The sequence below is a fragment of the Ciconia boyciana genome, chromosome 14, assembly GCF_034638445.1.
Source record: "Ciconia boyciana chromosome 14, ASM3463844v1, whole genome shotgun sequence".
NCBI classification, from domain to species: Eukaryota; Metazoa; Chordata; class Aves; order Ciconiiformes; family Ciconiidae; genus Ciconia; species Ciconia boyciana.
The window spans coordinates 17,324,187-17,339,202 of NC_132947.1; the positions used below are offsets into that span (position 1 = coordinate 17,324,187).

General features: G+C 58.2%; 1 protein-coding gene across 10 annotated transcripts in view; it reads right to left on the reverse strand.

Moving 5' to 3' along the window:
* Positions 1 to 15,016, reverse strand: part of CHD6 (chromodomain helicase DNA binding protein 6) — a 95,899-nt gene that overhangs the window by 24,727 nt on the left and 56,156 nt on the right. For 8 of the 10 annotated variants that reach the window (XM_072879582.1, XM_072879577.1, XM_072879583.1 and 5 more), the window contains 14 exons: positions 14,310 to 14,396; positions 13,887 to 14,036; positions 13,460 to 13,581; positions 12,589 to 12,832; positions 11,963 to 12,139; positions 10,111 to 10,254; positions 9,087 to 9,342; positions 8,377 to 8,587; positions 7,664 to 7,859; positions 6,948 to 7,112; positions 6,365 to 6,544; positions 4,990 to 5,100; positions 1,393 to 1,595; positions 779 to 978 (listed from right to left, as the gene is read on the reverse strand). In XM_072879582.1, the coding sequence (XP_072735683.1) occupies positions 779 to 978; positions 1,393 to 1,595; positions 4,990 to 5,100; positions 6,365 to 6,544; positions 6,948 to 7,112; positions 7,664 to 7,859; positions 8,377 to 8,587; positions 9,087 to 9,342; positions 10,111 to 10,254; positions 11,963 to 12,139; positions 12,589 to 12,832; positions 13,460 to 13,581; positions 13,887 to 14,036; positions 14,310 to 14,396 (2,446 nt within the window). The remainder of the gene's footprint in view (positions 1 to 778; positions 979 to 1,392; positions 1,596 to 4,989; positions 5,101 to 6,364; positions 6,545 to 6,947; positions 7,113 to 7,663; positions 7,860 to 8,376; positions 8,588 to 9,086; positions 9,343 to 10,110; positions 10,255 to 11,962; positions 12,140 to 12,588; positions 12,833 to 13,459; positions 13,582 to 13,886; positions 14,037 to 14,309; positions 14,397 to 15,016) is intronic. The other 2 variants (XM_072879576.1, XM_072879584.1) reach the window with 1 other exon arrangement.

The following is a 15,016-nucleotide window of genomic DNA, read 5'->3' on the forward strand; positions in this document are numbered from 1 at the left end:
CTGAGAGAAGGCAGCACCACCTGGGTAGGAGTCTGCACTGCAGAGGTCTCGGGACAAACCAACGCTGCACCTCTACCCATCAGGGCAGGCACTGCAGACCAGTATGTTTGGGACAAGAACCATGATGAGAGGAGACACAAGCTGGCGACCTGGGGTGAGGTGGCTGCACAGACTGCACCACCAGCTTCCCCGGCACAGCTGCAAGTGCTGCGCCTGGTGGTCTCAGCTGTTGGCGCTTGGGCCAGGGCTGCCCACAGGCACAGGTAGGGTCCCTGCACAACGATCCACGCTGCGTCCTGCGATGCCCTGAGGAACAGCCAGGCATGTCCACACTCCGAGTGGAATAGGCACCCTCACACCTATCACACCCAATGTGTTCATACGGTCACCAGCGCCCCACGAGCTCACTGCCTGGTGTCTCCCCGTGTGGGGGAACCCTGACAGTATTCACAGGCCAGAGAAAACTTAGCCGTGCTCACTTGAGAGTAGGATGGCATCCCTGCTCCCACCACAAGGCTCTCTCTGCACCACCCATGGCACTGGGAGCCAGGAAATCAGCCTCCCCCACCCAGCCAGCCCCCGCCACTGGTTCTGAGGGTCAGTGTGGAGGTCAGTCCCATGGCAGCCACGTTCTCTGTGCAGAGAGCGTCGTGGTGCTCAAGCACAACTGCTTGCTGGCTGCTTCAATCAGCTCTGCTTTGACTTCTACAGCCTCAGTCCCGTAGGCTGGCACAGCAGCAATGGGTACAGGTGCAATGGCAGAGAGAACACGCAATACCTGAGTGATTCTGTAGAGCCTGGTTCTGGCCATCCTTTGTCGGTGTGATGAGATCCCAGATAAAACTCTTAATCTTCTCATCCCCCTTGTAGTGTTTGACGCAATAGACCAGCAAGGCCCGACAAATCATCTCCATGTCCTTCTCATTCAGGTGCCACTTGAACCGCCCATGGGTCAGGATATCTTTCCAGCGTCCCCAGCTAGAACAGCAGGAACACAGACAGAGTAAGCACTCCTGTGCAACTAGAGACCTCACCGGCACCTCTCTCCAGGAGCTCGCTCAGGGGCACGGCCCTGCCAGCTCCCCTGGATAGGGGTGTTCTGCCTCCACATTACAGGAGCACAGCGGGGGAGAGGTTTGCCCAGGACTGAACAGGGCAGAGGCAGGAGCGGACTCTGGAAGCACCAACTGCCAGCTTATGCTTTGACCTCTAACTCTCCTTCCATCCCAAATGTTCGCTTAGAGCCCAGGTCCCAGCAGGGAGGTCACTGCTGGAAGGAGGGGACACTGCAAGCAGGACGGACAGAAAGTGGCTGGGGCAGCCAGTGGCCCATGTGCGCACTGGGGCAGCTGGAGGCTGTGGCTGTGCTCTCTGGGAAGGGGTGAGACTCACCCGAATATGAGCAGGTTCTTCTCCACGCGGAAGCACTCAGCCCGCAGGTACCGCCGCGTCTTCTCGTTGAAGCGCCGCGAGCGTGTGGGTCGCTCGTCCGAGTCACTGTCCAGCTCGGAGAACTCCATCAGCTCGTCCTCTTCGAAGGAGTTGTAGTGTTTGGTTTGCTTCCGCACCCGGGGCCTGTCAATGACCAGGCTCTCCTACGAGGGACAGAGAGGAGAATGCGCTCAGGTACGGGCAGAAACACCTGCCTTCCACAGTACGTCCTCTTCTCCACACTGCCACCCTGCTCTGCTCATGCCTCTGGTTCCTGGCTCGCCAGCCCCGTGGCTAGCTATCACCTTCCCACTGGGATACCTGCTCCAAATTACCTGTGTGCAGCTCCGCCCGCACACACGAGACAATTCCTGGCCAGCACAAAATTCAGCCTGAACAATGGCAGGCTGAAAATCAGGACCTCTGGGTTCAAACTGTTGACAACCAGCAGCTGATTCAGCTCTGAATCATAGTCCTGGCCCTCCCAGCACTGCCTGCACCGAGCGCTGTGCTGGAGGCGGTGTAATTTCTGTGTCGAGGGGGATAGGTGGGCTGGAAGAGGAAAGGCAGCTTCCAAGAAGGTGCAGGAGGGAGCGATATGAAATTAAATAGCATGTACCTGCCTCCTCTCCTTCCCCCCACCCTGTTGAATGAATCCATGTCATCTAAATCTGCCTGGATTTCAAGCTTGTGGGACACCCCCCCCAATTCTCCCTGCTAGAGCAGTGAGCTCTGCAGAGCTGTGGGGCCTCCCTCTTGCTGCTCTCTAGCACCATCTCTGTGGTGCTGCTGCCTTAGCTGGAATTTCGGCAGGCCCTGGGGCCGCACTGAAGCCAGCTGCAGCGCCCTGGGCTCAATGGAGGAGCCGGGAGGAGAGGCCCGGGGGGCAGCCAAGCCCACAAGTTCAGCAGGGCCAGCAGAGAGATGGGACCCCATCTGTCCACTCCTGCCTCCTGACAGGCAGAGTCACCAACCCTCCCAGCTCCATCTCAGCGCTCAGCTACAGAGCTCCTGCTCCCACGGGCAGAGCAGGCAGGGGCCGAGAACAAGGATGCTGCCCCTGAGAGATGCTCCTCAGAGGCACGTGGGGAACGTCTGGCAGCTCTGCTACCAGGCCAGGAGAAGCCAAGCACTGGCTTACTGGTGCTCCACCTGCCACGTTTGCCCACGGCCGCTGCTGCGAAGGAGCCAGTTTGCCAGTGAGGGCAAGAGGCAAGACTCCGGGAGCATCCATTCACAGTCCGCAACCCCCTTACCCAGACATGGTGACAGGCCTGCCAGATCCACTTGGCTTTACTCCTTGTTCCCATCCCTGAAGGCAGGACAGCAGGGCTGCAAACACTGACGGAGGAAGGAGTGGCACAATCCAAACCTGTCCTCACTTGCTCCATCAGGCCAGGAGGAGCCCTGGGAGCTCCCTTCATCCCTGTTCATGTTCAGCTTTGAGAGAGATTTGTTTCTAAAGCAACGCCTGGATATTGAGCCTGACCCGCATGGTCTTCGAACAACCCTCCAGGCTTGGGTGAACGTGGCTAGTATTCAGCTGGATATAGAAAATATCCAACAGGCAGCACGGGGGAGTATTCAACAACGTAAGAGCAGGGGGAAGTACCAGAGGAGTTGTCCAAGCCATAGCTCCTCTTGCGACACCCCTTGCGCTGTCAGGGCCAAACCCAGCTGGCCTGGATGACCTTGCTTGCACCCTCCTGCTCAGAGAAGATGAGAAGCTGAGCAAGAGGGAGCATTTCCAGACACCATGCAGGGCTGTGTCCGTCCCCTGAGGCACTGAGACCCTGACAGCCCCTTCCCCAGCCTGCTCTAACCTAGGACAGAGCTCTGAGACCCAAACCAGACCAAGCATCCACACAGAGTGATGCTCTGACAAATCCAGTGCCACAGCCATGATCTTCAACCTCCCTGCAACCTGCCTTCGTTTGTGAGCGCAAACAAGGTGGGGAAGCACCACGGCATCTCACAGCCCTCACAGCATTGGTGCATTTACCAGAAAGAGACATTTCTTCTGCAAAGAGGTGCTGCCCTCTAGCCAGCACCCACTGCCTGCTCCAGCCCAGCCAGTATACTGCTCCCACTACAGCACCACAGCCCAGTGCTTGCTCAGCGAGGGTCCCCAGTTCCAGAGGTGCCCTTGTAGCCACGAAACCAGTGAGAGGCAGGGACCTGAGGGTGCCAGTGTGCCTGACATAAGCCTCTTGACCAGCAGTGTCTCAGCACCGTCATGCCACTGCACCTCCTCAAAATCCTTCTGTGCTGCTGCTGGAGCCTACACATTAAACATTATGAATAAATCACAACAGAGAAGCGTGGTTGTTACGGTTATTACCTTGGCACTAAACAGGACCACGTGATGCACGACCGATTACAGGGACCTGCCTGCTCTGATGTTACCTGCTCCCCACCAGCCTCAACTAATTGCAAGTCCACTTTGCTTCTAGGTCACTAAATGGCTGGACTTGCTGCTGGGTTGAAGGCTCCCTGAACTGGCCCACGGGTGCCATGGCCCTGCAAAGGGCCTGGAGGGCCACCCGGGGAGAGGAGAGGGAGCCCAGGCCAGCAGGCGCAGTCGCACACAGCACGGCTTCCTCTCTGCCCGCTGCCAGGAGAGCCGGGGCACCCTGCTGAGCTTCACCATGACATCATGGTGTCACCTCCTTGGCCACTGAGACCTGGGGTGGTGGGAGCCAGGGGGCTGCAGTGAAAGGAATGTGCCCGGCACTGCGAGCTCCAGGGCTCGAAGGGCTGGAGTATACAAACTCAGGTCAGCTCACCAGGCCTCCTCCAGAGCTGCGAGGCACCTCTGCCCAGGGTGCCAAGGCTCACGTGGACTTGGGTTTGGGCTGGGGAATGGTTACGTAGCTTGTCCTGAGCGTGGGAAGAGCCTTGCTCACCCCACCAATCCCCAGCCACAGCAAGAGCTAGCACTTGGGCCCCTTTGTGCCCTGCCAGGGCACACGGCAGCTTGGCCCTGGCATGCCTCAAGCTAACAAAGGTCTCTGGGCTTGGTGAGACAGCCAGGGAGCCGGGAGATCAGAGCTGGCACCTGGAGGGCAGCATGGGAGCATCTTGGTACTGCTCCACGCTGGAGCCCCAGCCCCAGCTGCCCAGGCTGCCAGCACCCAACCTGGCTGGTAGCGGGAGGCACTCATGCCTGGGAACTCTGGCACAGCTCCAGCTCACGCACAGGCAGTGACACTGGTCTGCTGGGTTCACAGGCATGCCATTGCACTGGCTGTTTCATCCTCTCCTCCCATCACACGCTGCCAGCCCCAACTGTTGCCCCTTAACTAGGCTTGGGAGTAGCTGGGAGCACAGACTGAGCACTGAGCACCCTGAAATATCAGGTAGACACAGCCCAACATGTGGCTAAAGTAATCGGGACTTTAGCCAGCACTCATGGATCAGTCTTCCCTTGCAGTGACTCCTGATGCCTAACACGTATTACTTCCCGAGCCCAGCAGAAGCACACCGCTCCTGCCTGGAGACCACACCACGTGGTGTCAGATTAGATGTGGGGCACACAGGCCACGAGCTGGATCCTACCTTTTCATTCTTGGCGTCTGTATCGAGCTCTGCTATCTTGGCCCACTTTTGCCAGAAGTTGGGGTCATCTAAGGAAATGTCAGTTCTGTTTCCTGATGCTACGAAGCTGGCCTGGGAGTGAAAGAAGAGAAGTGAACAGGGTGCAACCCACCATCCAGATGTGCCTTCCCCCATGCACATCTGTCTGCAGCACACAGTTTCGCTGCCATGGGGTGTTACACCTCATGTTGACACGTGCCAGAGGGCTCTTTGTTTGCTTAAGGGAGCTAAATCCCTCTCTTCTGCAGTCCTGCTTGACCCGTTGGAAACAGAGCCTGGGCTGTGCCACCCGCAAGAGGAGGAAGGAGAGATGGCCCTTGGTGCCGCCAGCGGACACCAGCGACAAGCGTGGCACAGAGCTGGCTCCTTGGGCTCTCTCCTGTGGGGATGTCAGGGCCCCACGGCGCACAGCTTCCCATGGCACAGCAGGACCCAGCTTTGGGCATCATGCAGGCCAGCAGCCAGTTCCTGCCACCACCCTGGGGGTCTCCCTGCAGACCCAGGTCCCACGGCAGCAGCAGAGTGAGGCAGGAGACAGAGATGGGCTGCACTGTGGGAGGGCTGTGCTGAAGGTACCACAACTCCTTTCCGTACCACCAGCAGCGCAGGTCTCCACCTGCATTTCTGCTCGGCAAAGCACCGCACTGAGGCAGCACCGGTGTCTGGAAGGGCAGGGGAGGTGACAGACTCCAGATCAAATAATCTCAGCCCATGAGTAGAAGATCAACCCAGCTCAGGGACTTGATCTCACCCAGCCTTTGAACTCATCCATCCTCCCCAAGGAGAGGCCTGAACCTGCCCACAAGAGCCCTGGGCAGAGGGTCTAGCTCTGGGCACAGCCTGCTGCCATGGCAAGGAGTCCTCAGCCCACCAGAAGAGCAAGCCCTCCACCCCGCAGTGCCCCAGCTGCGAATCAAGAGCAGCTCTGCATCTGTCCACACTGCCAGCCCTGTGACAGAGCACACCCTGGCACTGCCCGGCACCTGGAGGACAGCCCCTGCTCTGCCTTCTCACCAGCCTGAGCCGGCCTTAAAGGGAAAGTGAAAGCTGGCAAGCTGAACCCTCCCAGGCAGCCTCACATCACCCACCCAGGCTGGTGGCCCCCTCCTCAATGCTCTGCTGACCACCAGTGAGACAGGAGACCGCACTGCTGCCGTGCCCCAGCAAGGTCTCACTCCTGGGCGCAGCGGGACAGGCAGGAGAGCTTGGCCTCCATGCGGACGTATCTCAACACACAGGTAAGAGGTCAGCCCACCACCACTGCCCTGCACGCTCCCAGAGTGTCCCCCACCACCCCGGAGGGAGTCCCCCTTCTCTCTGATGGAGCACAGCACACCTTGGCAAAGGTGGAGCCCTTCCCCTCAGACTGGATCGTGATGGTCTGTGTCCTGCGCTGGAGGATCTGATCAATGTCTTCCTCGCAGAACTTCGATCCTTCGTCTTCCTCGTCCATGAGAGCGCCGTAGGCACCCTTCCGCAGCAGGTCCTCCACCTCCATCTTTGAGAGCTGCTGAACCTGCCCATAACACAGGGGCATCACCAACCTGGCCAGCCACCCTGGGCACTGCACAACAGGAGAAGATCTTCGCTCTGCCCCAGGAGGGAGGGCAGAGATGCCCCAAGCCAACCCAGCCCTCCTGCCACTACAGCAGAGAGGTCACTTCAAAGTGCTGCCTGAGGCACTGTCAGAAATTTCAGTCCGTGTCACCCAGACACAGCACCACGTGTTCCCCAGTGCCGTGGCACTGCAGGGACAGCCTGCCAGGCCAAACAGCAGCAATGTGAGTGTGTGGGACTGGGCTCTCCCTCCCCAGAAGCCTGCCCAGGTCCCTGCTCCAAGCTGGCAGTGACTTGCAGGGGAAGGAGGAGAGCTCTCCCGCAGTGCCTCCCACCTAGCCCCACTCTGACAGCCGACCTACCCCGTTGGTGCTGCCCTTGCGGTTGATGTCCTGCAGCACAGCCTTATCCAGGCCCAGCTTCAGGCTGGCCTTGTCGAACATCTCGCGCTCGTAGGAGTTCCTGGTGATGAGGCGATAGACTTTCACCGCCTTGCTCTGCCCGATCCGGTGGCAGCGAGCTTGAGCCTGGGAGTGCAGAGGGCACAGCATCAAGCACAGTGAGGCCAGCAGGACGGGGACTGTGTGGCTTGTGGCACCCCGCACCAGCACCCACCACTCACCCACCTGAGCCGCAGTCAGCTCCCACCCACCAGAGCACCCTCATCTAGTGCGTGTGGCTGACCTGGCAGGGCTCTGTCAGCAGGTGCTGGTTAGCGCCAGGCCTGCGCAGTTGTGGAGCAGGAATCCAAGACCCCTGCAGCCCCGGGCAAGGGACACAGGGCTCAGGCTGGAGCCTTGGCTCTCTGCAGATGGGGAGCACCCAATACTTCACCCCCTCCAACACCGGGTATGGACAAAGTGTGGCCTGGTCTGTGGCCGACCCGTGCTTTTAGAGCCACACCATGATCTCCCCCATGACATGTCCCCTCTGCCTGCACCCCTCTGCCAGCTCTCCCAGCACGGCACCCCATGCCCAGTACAGCCAGGTGCTGCTGCCCTTCCCTCTCTGGCTGGCATGAGTGGCGGGAGCCATGCTGCAGGACGTCCCAGCAGCCTGGCCTGGCCCAGCCCATTACCTGGAGGTCATTCTGTGGGTTCCAGTCCGAATCAAAGATGATGCAAGTGTCAGCAGCGGTCAGGTTGATGCCCAGCCCGCCTGCCCGTGTGCACAGGAGAAAGACGAAGCGATCCGAGTCGGGCTTGCAGAAGCGGTCGATGGCAGCTTGGCGCAGGTTCCCACGCACCCGCCCATCAATGCGCTCATAGGTGTACCTGCTCCGAGAGGGGAAGAGGCGAGAGCAGGGTCACAGCAGGGCCTGAACTGTCTGTGGCTTACAAACCCCTTCTTGCTCCTTCCCCCAGGCTGTGTGTGGGCACGCAGGCAGCCAGAACTTACTGGCAGGACCTGTGCACAGGTGGAGACTCAGGCCCCATCAGCCTGTGTGCACTGTGGCTGTTCCCAAAAGTCATTCCTCCTATGATGGCAAAATTGTCACGACCCCACACACGGTGCATGGATATGGGGCTCATGGGAACCAGGACCAGGGGAAGGGCCTATTTCCATTTGGTCACTCCTAGGACTAGCCCCGGGCAACGCAGAATGGACAGGTCAGAGCTACCCAGCTTTGGGGTCTCTGCACCCACGAGCAGTAGCCAGTAACTCGGATCCTTTGGCACATGGGCACAGAATGGCCAAATCCCCACCCTGGGCTGTTTTCCACTCTGTATCTACAGTGCAGGATGGAGGTGATGTGGAGGAGCTGTGGTGAATGCTGAAGCCTGTACTAACCGCCTCTGAATGAGATAGTCTTCCAGGATGTCAAGGCAGCGCACCATCTGGGAGAAGATGAGCACCTTGTGCCCACCAGCAATCAGCTTGGGAAGCAGCTTATCAATGAGCACCAGCTTCCCAGCCGCCTGGATCATCGCCTGCAGCTGGAAGTCTGGTGCCTCTGGGCTGTGTGTTTTACGGAAGTCTTCCAGGATCTTCTCCTCTGCCCCTGCCAGGTGAGAAGGGATGTGAGCTCTTGGTGAGGCTGGTAGTGCAGCTGCCCCCAGCCTCCTATCCAGGGCAACAGTAAGCCACCACGCGAGGAACAGAACCCATGCAGTCGATCAGACCTAGGGAGGTTGGCTAGAGACCTCCAGAAGCCCCTTCACTCCTGTGACTCTACTCCCTCTTCAGGGCTTGCACCAGCTCTTGGCAGAACAAGCCAGGCTGGGATGTTGGAGAGGGTTCTGCGCCAGAACACCCCCAAACATAGCAAGCCTCACAAGACCCTGAGGTGCCCGCCAGCAAGCAGCACTTGCGGGGAGCTGGGCTGCCCATCCCGTGAGGGCAACAAGGCAGATCACTGCATCCTGTGCTGGGCCTGGATGCACAACCGCACCAGCAGCAGATGGCACAAGGCTCCCAAGCTGGGTGAGCTCTGCAGGTAGTGACCAGTAAATGTTGCAGTGATATCCATCCCCCTGACCCCTCCTGTGCACAGCCCTCACCGTTGATGAGATACGGGTGATTGCAGCACTTCCGCAGCTCCATCATAGTGTTGATGAGGTTGGGCATATTGTGCTGGTTGGCACCCTTGGAGAGGAAGGAGAAGTTCTTCTCCAGGATGGCCCGGTAGTATTTCTTCTGGATATTGGTCAGCTCCACCTCAATGATGGTCTCCTGCTTGGGTGCCAGATTCTTCTCTACATCATCCTTCAGCCGTCGCAACATCATGGGCTTCAGGATGGACTGCAGCTTCTTCACCTGCCAGAGCAAGCGCAGATATTCACTGCCCTCCCTGCATGGCAAGCACACAGTGACAACAGCAGAGGGGCCTGCAACGCTAGAGGCTCCCCAGGCTGGAAACCCACTACAAATGACCCTGAAGCAGCTGCTCTGCTGACAGCCAGGACAGCTTCAGGGTCTGGCTTCCTTGGGGCAGGCATGTGAGTGACCAGCCCTGGGCCATCAACTCCACACTTCTGCTGCCGGCAGCCTTGGGTAGATGTGTCTGCTGCAGGAGAGCTGAGAACTTTGATAGCAGCTGAGATGATGGTTGCTCCATGTGCCTGTGCCTGCTCCCTCAGAATGATGATCTTTGTGCAATATCTCCACTTCAGCCAGACATTCAAATGGCAGCAAGACAGCCCAGGGGACTGAGCTGCTTTCCATGACCCCTGCTCCCCAGGGCAACCTGACAAGGGCGACTGACACATGGACTTACTGATCTCCTCACTCCCCCTACACTCCTGTTGGTCTCAGGGACAGACCAGGTAGGAAAGCCGGGTGAGCTGTGCTGCCCAGGCATGCAAAGGGCAGTAGGGAGCTAGGTAGGGAGCAGACCACTGCCTTGGCACAGGCTGGTCTCCTCTCTCCAAAGCAACGTTGCGGGCTCTGTCACAACTTTGCCTCTCCCAGCATGAGGAGGCCTATTCACTTCCATGAAGCACGTGTCTGAGTGCATGCCTGGCTTGGTGACCGTGTGTCCCAGGGGCCTGTGCTAACAGTCACCAGCGTCACTCTTGTAGGTACCTGCTCCTCTGTCTTCAGGTCTCCAAACTCCTCCAGGAAGGCTGTCTCTGAGGGGAACTGCTGTGGCTCCAGGAAATTCAGGAGGCTGAAGAGCTCCTCCACCGAGTTCTGCAGGGGGGTCCCTGTCAGCAGCACCTTGTGCTCCTGCATATACACAGAAAACAGGTTGAGGGCTCAGACCCACTGGCTCCGTCCAAGGGGTCCCAAGAGCGCAATGGTCCTTGTCTTCCAGCCTCAGGAGCACTCTGGGTGGCCTGGGGGCACACACGCACCCTGAAACGCTCCCTGGTCATGGTGCCAGCCCTGATGCAGCCGCTGCCACGCAACACTGTCTTGTGGCTCCGAGGACGCTCCCCTGGACGTGTCGCAGTCCAGCTCTTTGCAGCAACAACAGCCAAAACTGAGAATTCCACACTGCCCCCAGGCTTCAGCCCTGCCCTGGCACAAGACCCTCAGGCAGGGCTGTGCTGGCACTGGACGGGGACACTGACAGAGCCCAAGCCTCCTTGCACCTGGGGGCAGGATGTCCCTCTTCAGGGCCCAGGTAGAACAAGAGGAAACATAGCCCAGAGCCATGTGATACCGAGAGGCATCAGGGACCTGCCTGCTAGGGCCAGCGTGAGCAGGGTGCTCCAAAATCAGCAGGGGCATGTATGACTCTGTCAAGTGTGCACTGGGAACAAGGAGGAGCTTTTCTTAGAGGTTCACCATGTAGGTACGTGTGCATTAAAAGGAGGCAGGGGTCCAGACAACCCCCCAAGACCTGGGGGTGTGAGGAGCAGATGGCCCCTCAAGGGGAACGCACTCCCTTCCATGCGCTGACACCACGGGCTCGGGCTTCAGGCACCACCAGGTGCTGCCTCCCAGGGCGCACCAGCCACTTTGTCCCAGCACTGCCAGAGACTTGGGCGCCTGCTCACTGCTCAGGCTAATCCTCCCGACCAACCTAATGCAGGGAACATCCCCAAGAGTCACCAGCTATGAAAGAAAGGCAATGGTAAGGTGGGAGGTTCCCACAAGACTTGTACAAAGGAAGGTGATGGTTACAAAGGGGGGTCAGCAGCAATCCCGCTTTGCCCCAGGCTACTCACGACCCAGCAGGGACCTGCACAAGACACAAGGTCACAGGGAAACAGCAGGGTCTTTGGGTACTGGAGACATCAGACTTATAATTTTTGGAGGCCTGGCCCAGCTACAGGAGAGCGTGATGGAAGCTGGGTAGGGCTGGGACATCCAATATGCCTGGTGGCCCTTGGTCCAGCAAACAGCAGTGCTGCCTTTCCCAGGGCTGGAAAGGAGCTGGACATCCAAATTCATTTCTCAGAGCAGCTCATTGATCCCTTTTTCACCACGCACAGTCCTGCACCCCCATCCTTGGCATGGACTTGGTCCCATATTTGCAGAGCAGTAAGAAACCAGCTTGAATACTGCAGCTCTGCTCACCACAGGGTGCAAGGCACACCATGGCCAGAGGATGCTGTGCATGGCTGGTCAGCAACTGCCTCCGTGTGCTGCAGCAGCCTAAGCTGCGCTGCAAGGCCAGACAGTGCTCTGCCAGGGAGTGCACACAGAAGGGAAGGCATGGGGGGACTTGGCCTGCTGAAGGTTAATATTCCACTTCAGCAAAAAGGAGTTTGTGATGGCTGCAGGGCACCAGTGCCCCATCCATCAAAGGGCCCCCCATCACTGGCACTGCTTCAGTGACCTGAGGGGTCCTGGATGGTTTTCCCTCTGACAGTGAGCTTTCAGCCCTGGCACTGGGCCTGAGCAGCTGGCAGTGGCATCTGACTGCTAGGCATGGCCATCTCTGGCCCACACTGCTCTCACATGAACCTGGGCAGGACATGCTCACCAGGGCCATGAGCTTCAGCCCCTCCAGGAGTTTGCAGTTCCTGTTCTTCAGGCGATGTGCCTCATCAATGACCACGCAGCGCCACTGGATCTTCTTCAGCTCCGGGCAGTCAGCAAGGATCATCTCAAAGGTGGTGATAACCACCTGGAACTTGAAGATCCCAGGGAGAGGGTTACCCTAGGGAGACATAAACCATATGCAGTGCTTGACTCCTGCAGGGCGGCAGGACACTGTCAGACATCCTGTCAACATATCAGTGTTAGCATCTGGGTCCTAGCTGGGATTTCCCCAGATTCACCTCTCCCAAGCAGCGGGGAGGTTCCTGCAAGCCTCCTCACTGACCGCAGGCTCTGTCTCTCCAAACCAGACACTGCTTCAGGGCAGACAAACAGGCCTGGACAAGAACTGTGGCTGGGGCTCTGCTGCATTTTCCCCTTTCTGCATGAGTTGGGCCTGTTCTTCACCCATACACCGTGCACCCTGAGCCCATGCCAGCAAGGGGGTCTTAAAAGTTCACCTTTCCCTCTCCAGATGAACCACAAGCTCCACATGCAGCTCAGTGGTTCCCAGGTAAAAGAATCCAAGGCTGGGGGACGCACCCTGGGAGAGCTGTGTGCATCATTCACCTGTGTGTCCCTGTACACCATCTCATACTGCTGGATCATCTGCCGGCTGATCTGGCTGCCGTGGTACACGATGGCATTCATCTCTGTCCAGGTGCGGAACTCCCTCTCCCAGTTGGTGATGGTGGAGAGAGGTGCGATGATGAGGAAGGGGCCATGGATGCCCATCAGGAATATTTCTGAGAGGAAGGTGATTGACTGGATTGTCTTCCCCAGCCCCATCTCATCAGCCAGGATGCAGTTCTTCCTGCAGAGACGGATAGGGGCAGGTGAATGTGGCTCTTGGGCAGGAACCACCCTATCACCAACTCCTCGATGGGATGTCAGGCACATCACCTCCACCCACACCTCTCCAACCCTGCAGCGTGAAGGGTGAGGGGACATTGGTACAGTGGCCCAAACCGGTCTGGGTAAGCCGGACCATCGAATTTCTGGCAAGATGATGGACTCGAAATTAGTGTGAAAGATACTGTCCTTTGGGTGCATGCTAGCCAGTGAAAGATGCATCTGATGGCTTGCTGCAGCTGAGAATATGCATATTCCTGCACTCCTGCCACAGGACTGGGTCACCAGTAGCCCAGCCAATACCAAAATCAGGTGTATCTTAGACCCATAGCTAAGCCCTACTATCTCCAAGACTTATCAGCATTTACCAGGGAGAAACATTCCTAAAGACTCAATTGCAAAGCTAAAACAAAATTTTTCTGGCAGCTGCCTGCCAGCTCCAGCACTGGAAGGTCTCAGTGGCTGCTTTGTCAGGCCCCTGTTTGTCAGCTCTGCTCCCCCGGCTCTGCTGCTCCTGTGGCTGCACACACCAGGGCCCCACTGCCAGCAGGACTCCTCGCGGGAGCACAGGGCTGCAGCCCCTCCTCACCTGTTATACCAGTTAAAGAGCAGCCAGTTCATTCCCTCCAGCTGATACTCCCGCAGCTGGTTGCTGTTCTTATACTCCCGGGACTTCTCCAGTTTCTGCCAGGACTCAGATGCTGGGCGCTCCTAGGAAGAGAGAGCAGGAGCAAGGTCCATGGAGAGGAAGAGGCTAATGCTCAGCAAGGCCAGACCCCGCTTTTGGGGCTGCGCATCAGGATAACACTTCAGAACAGTCACTGACAGCTGATTCACAGCAAGGTCTTGGCCTCCGGATCCCACCCTCAGATCCTGCTAACTAACCCATCTGGAGGGGAGGATATGGGGCTTGCACTGCAGCAGCAAGGACAAGAAGGTCAGCACTGCTGGACCTTGGCAAGACACTGACAGTCCTTGCCTGCCCAGGGCAGCGAGCTGCCAGCCGGGTACGTTACCTCTGGGTACGTTACCATGTGCTTGATTTCTGGAGGGATTTGGAGGGCTTCAAACTCTTTAATCTTCCCTGGGTCGACATCCTCCTCCAACTCCCAGGTGCTCTCCTCATAGGGCAGCGAGCACCACTTCACCAGGTAGTGAGTCACCTCCTGCAGCGCAGAGAGACAGGCTCAGAGACAGTGCAGGGCTCATGGACGCTCAGCCCCAGCGTGCGGGCACAGACTGTGACTGAGAGCGAGTCACAGGGATGGTCAGCGGCCCTCCATTTACCCGTGTACCAAGGGGTCCCTGGGGACAGGGCTCAGGCTGTGCAAGGCTGGGAAGGCCTCAGAGATGACAAGCGATGCACGTTGTGGGTCTGGGCCTCCTGCCAAGCCTCCCTCCCTCCCTCCGCAGGGCAAACAAGCGATGCAGCCACTCACCTCCCCGGTGTCAGGGTCCTTCGTATGAGCCACCTCCAGAATTCGATCTACCTCCACATAGTCTGGGTTGAACAAATCCTCATCAGGCTGTGACAGCAAAGAGTAAAAACAGAGGCAAGTTCAAGGTGATTCCAGGGTTAAGCAGATGGCAGGCACAAGTAAACAGCTGCGGGACATCTGTCCCCAGGATGCTGCTAGCTGTGTGCAGCACACCAAGTGCCCTGGATGCAGGTACGCGACATCTGTCTCTGGGCAGGGAGGATGCAGGAGCCTTGCAGAAGGCAAAGCTCTTGCTTTAGAGCGGCCGCGGGCTCCATGCTGCCCTTGCTGGGAGGCAGGAACGTCCTCTCCAGCCCATCTGGCCCCAAGGTACAAAGCCCTGAGCTGTACGCTACAGCTTACATGCAGCAGCCAGAGCTACGACTGCCACAGCACAGAGCCACACATAGCACCCGATGAACTCCACTCCTCTGCAAGGGATGACACCTTGTTCTCTGTCTCTGCCTCTCTCCCTCCCCACCTTCAGCTCAGCAATCACCAGCAGCAACCGCTCGTGAGGCAAGGGCTCATCCTCCTGCCAGGAACACCTGGGGAGGAGTGGGCTTTAGACGAGAAGTGGTTGTCAGAGAGAAACATTGTCTAGGGATTGGGAAGGAGAAAAAACAGGCTTCTATGTTCACAGCTCCCCAAGCCCCAGTTAGTCACAG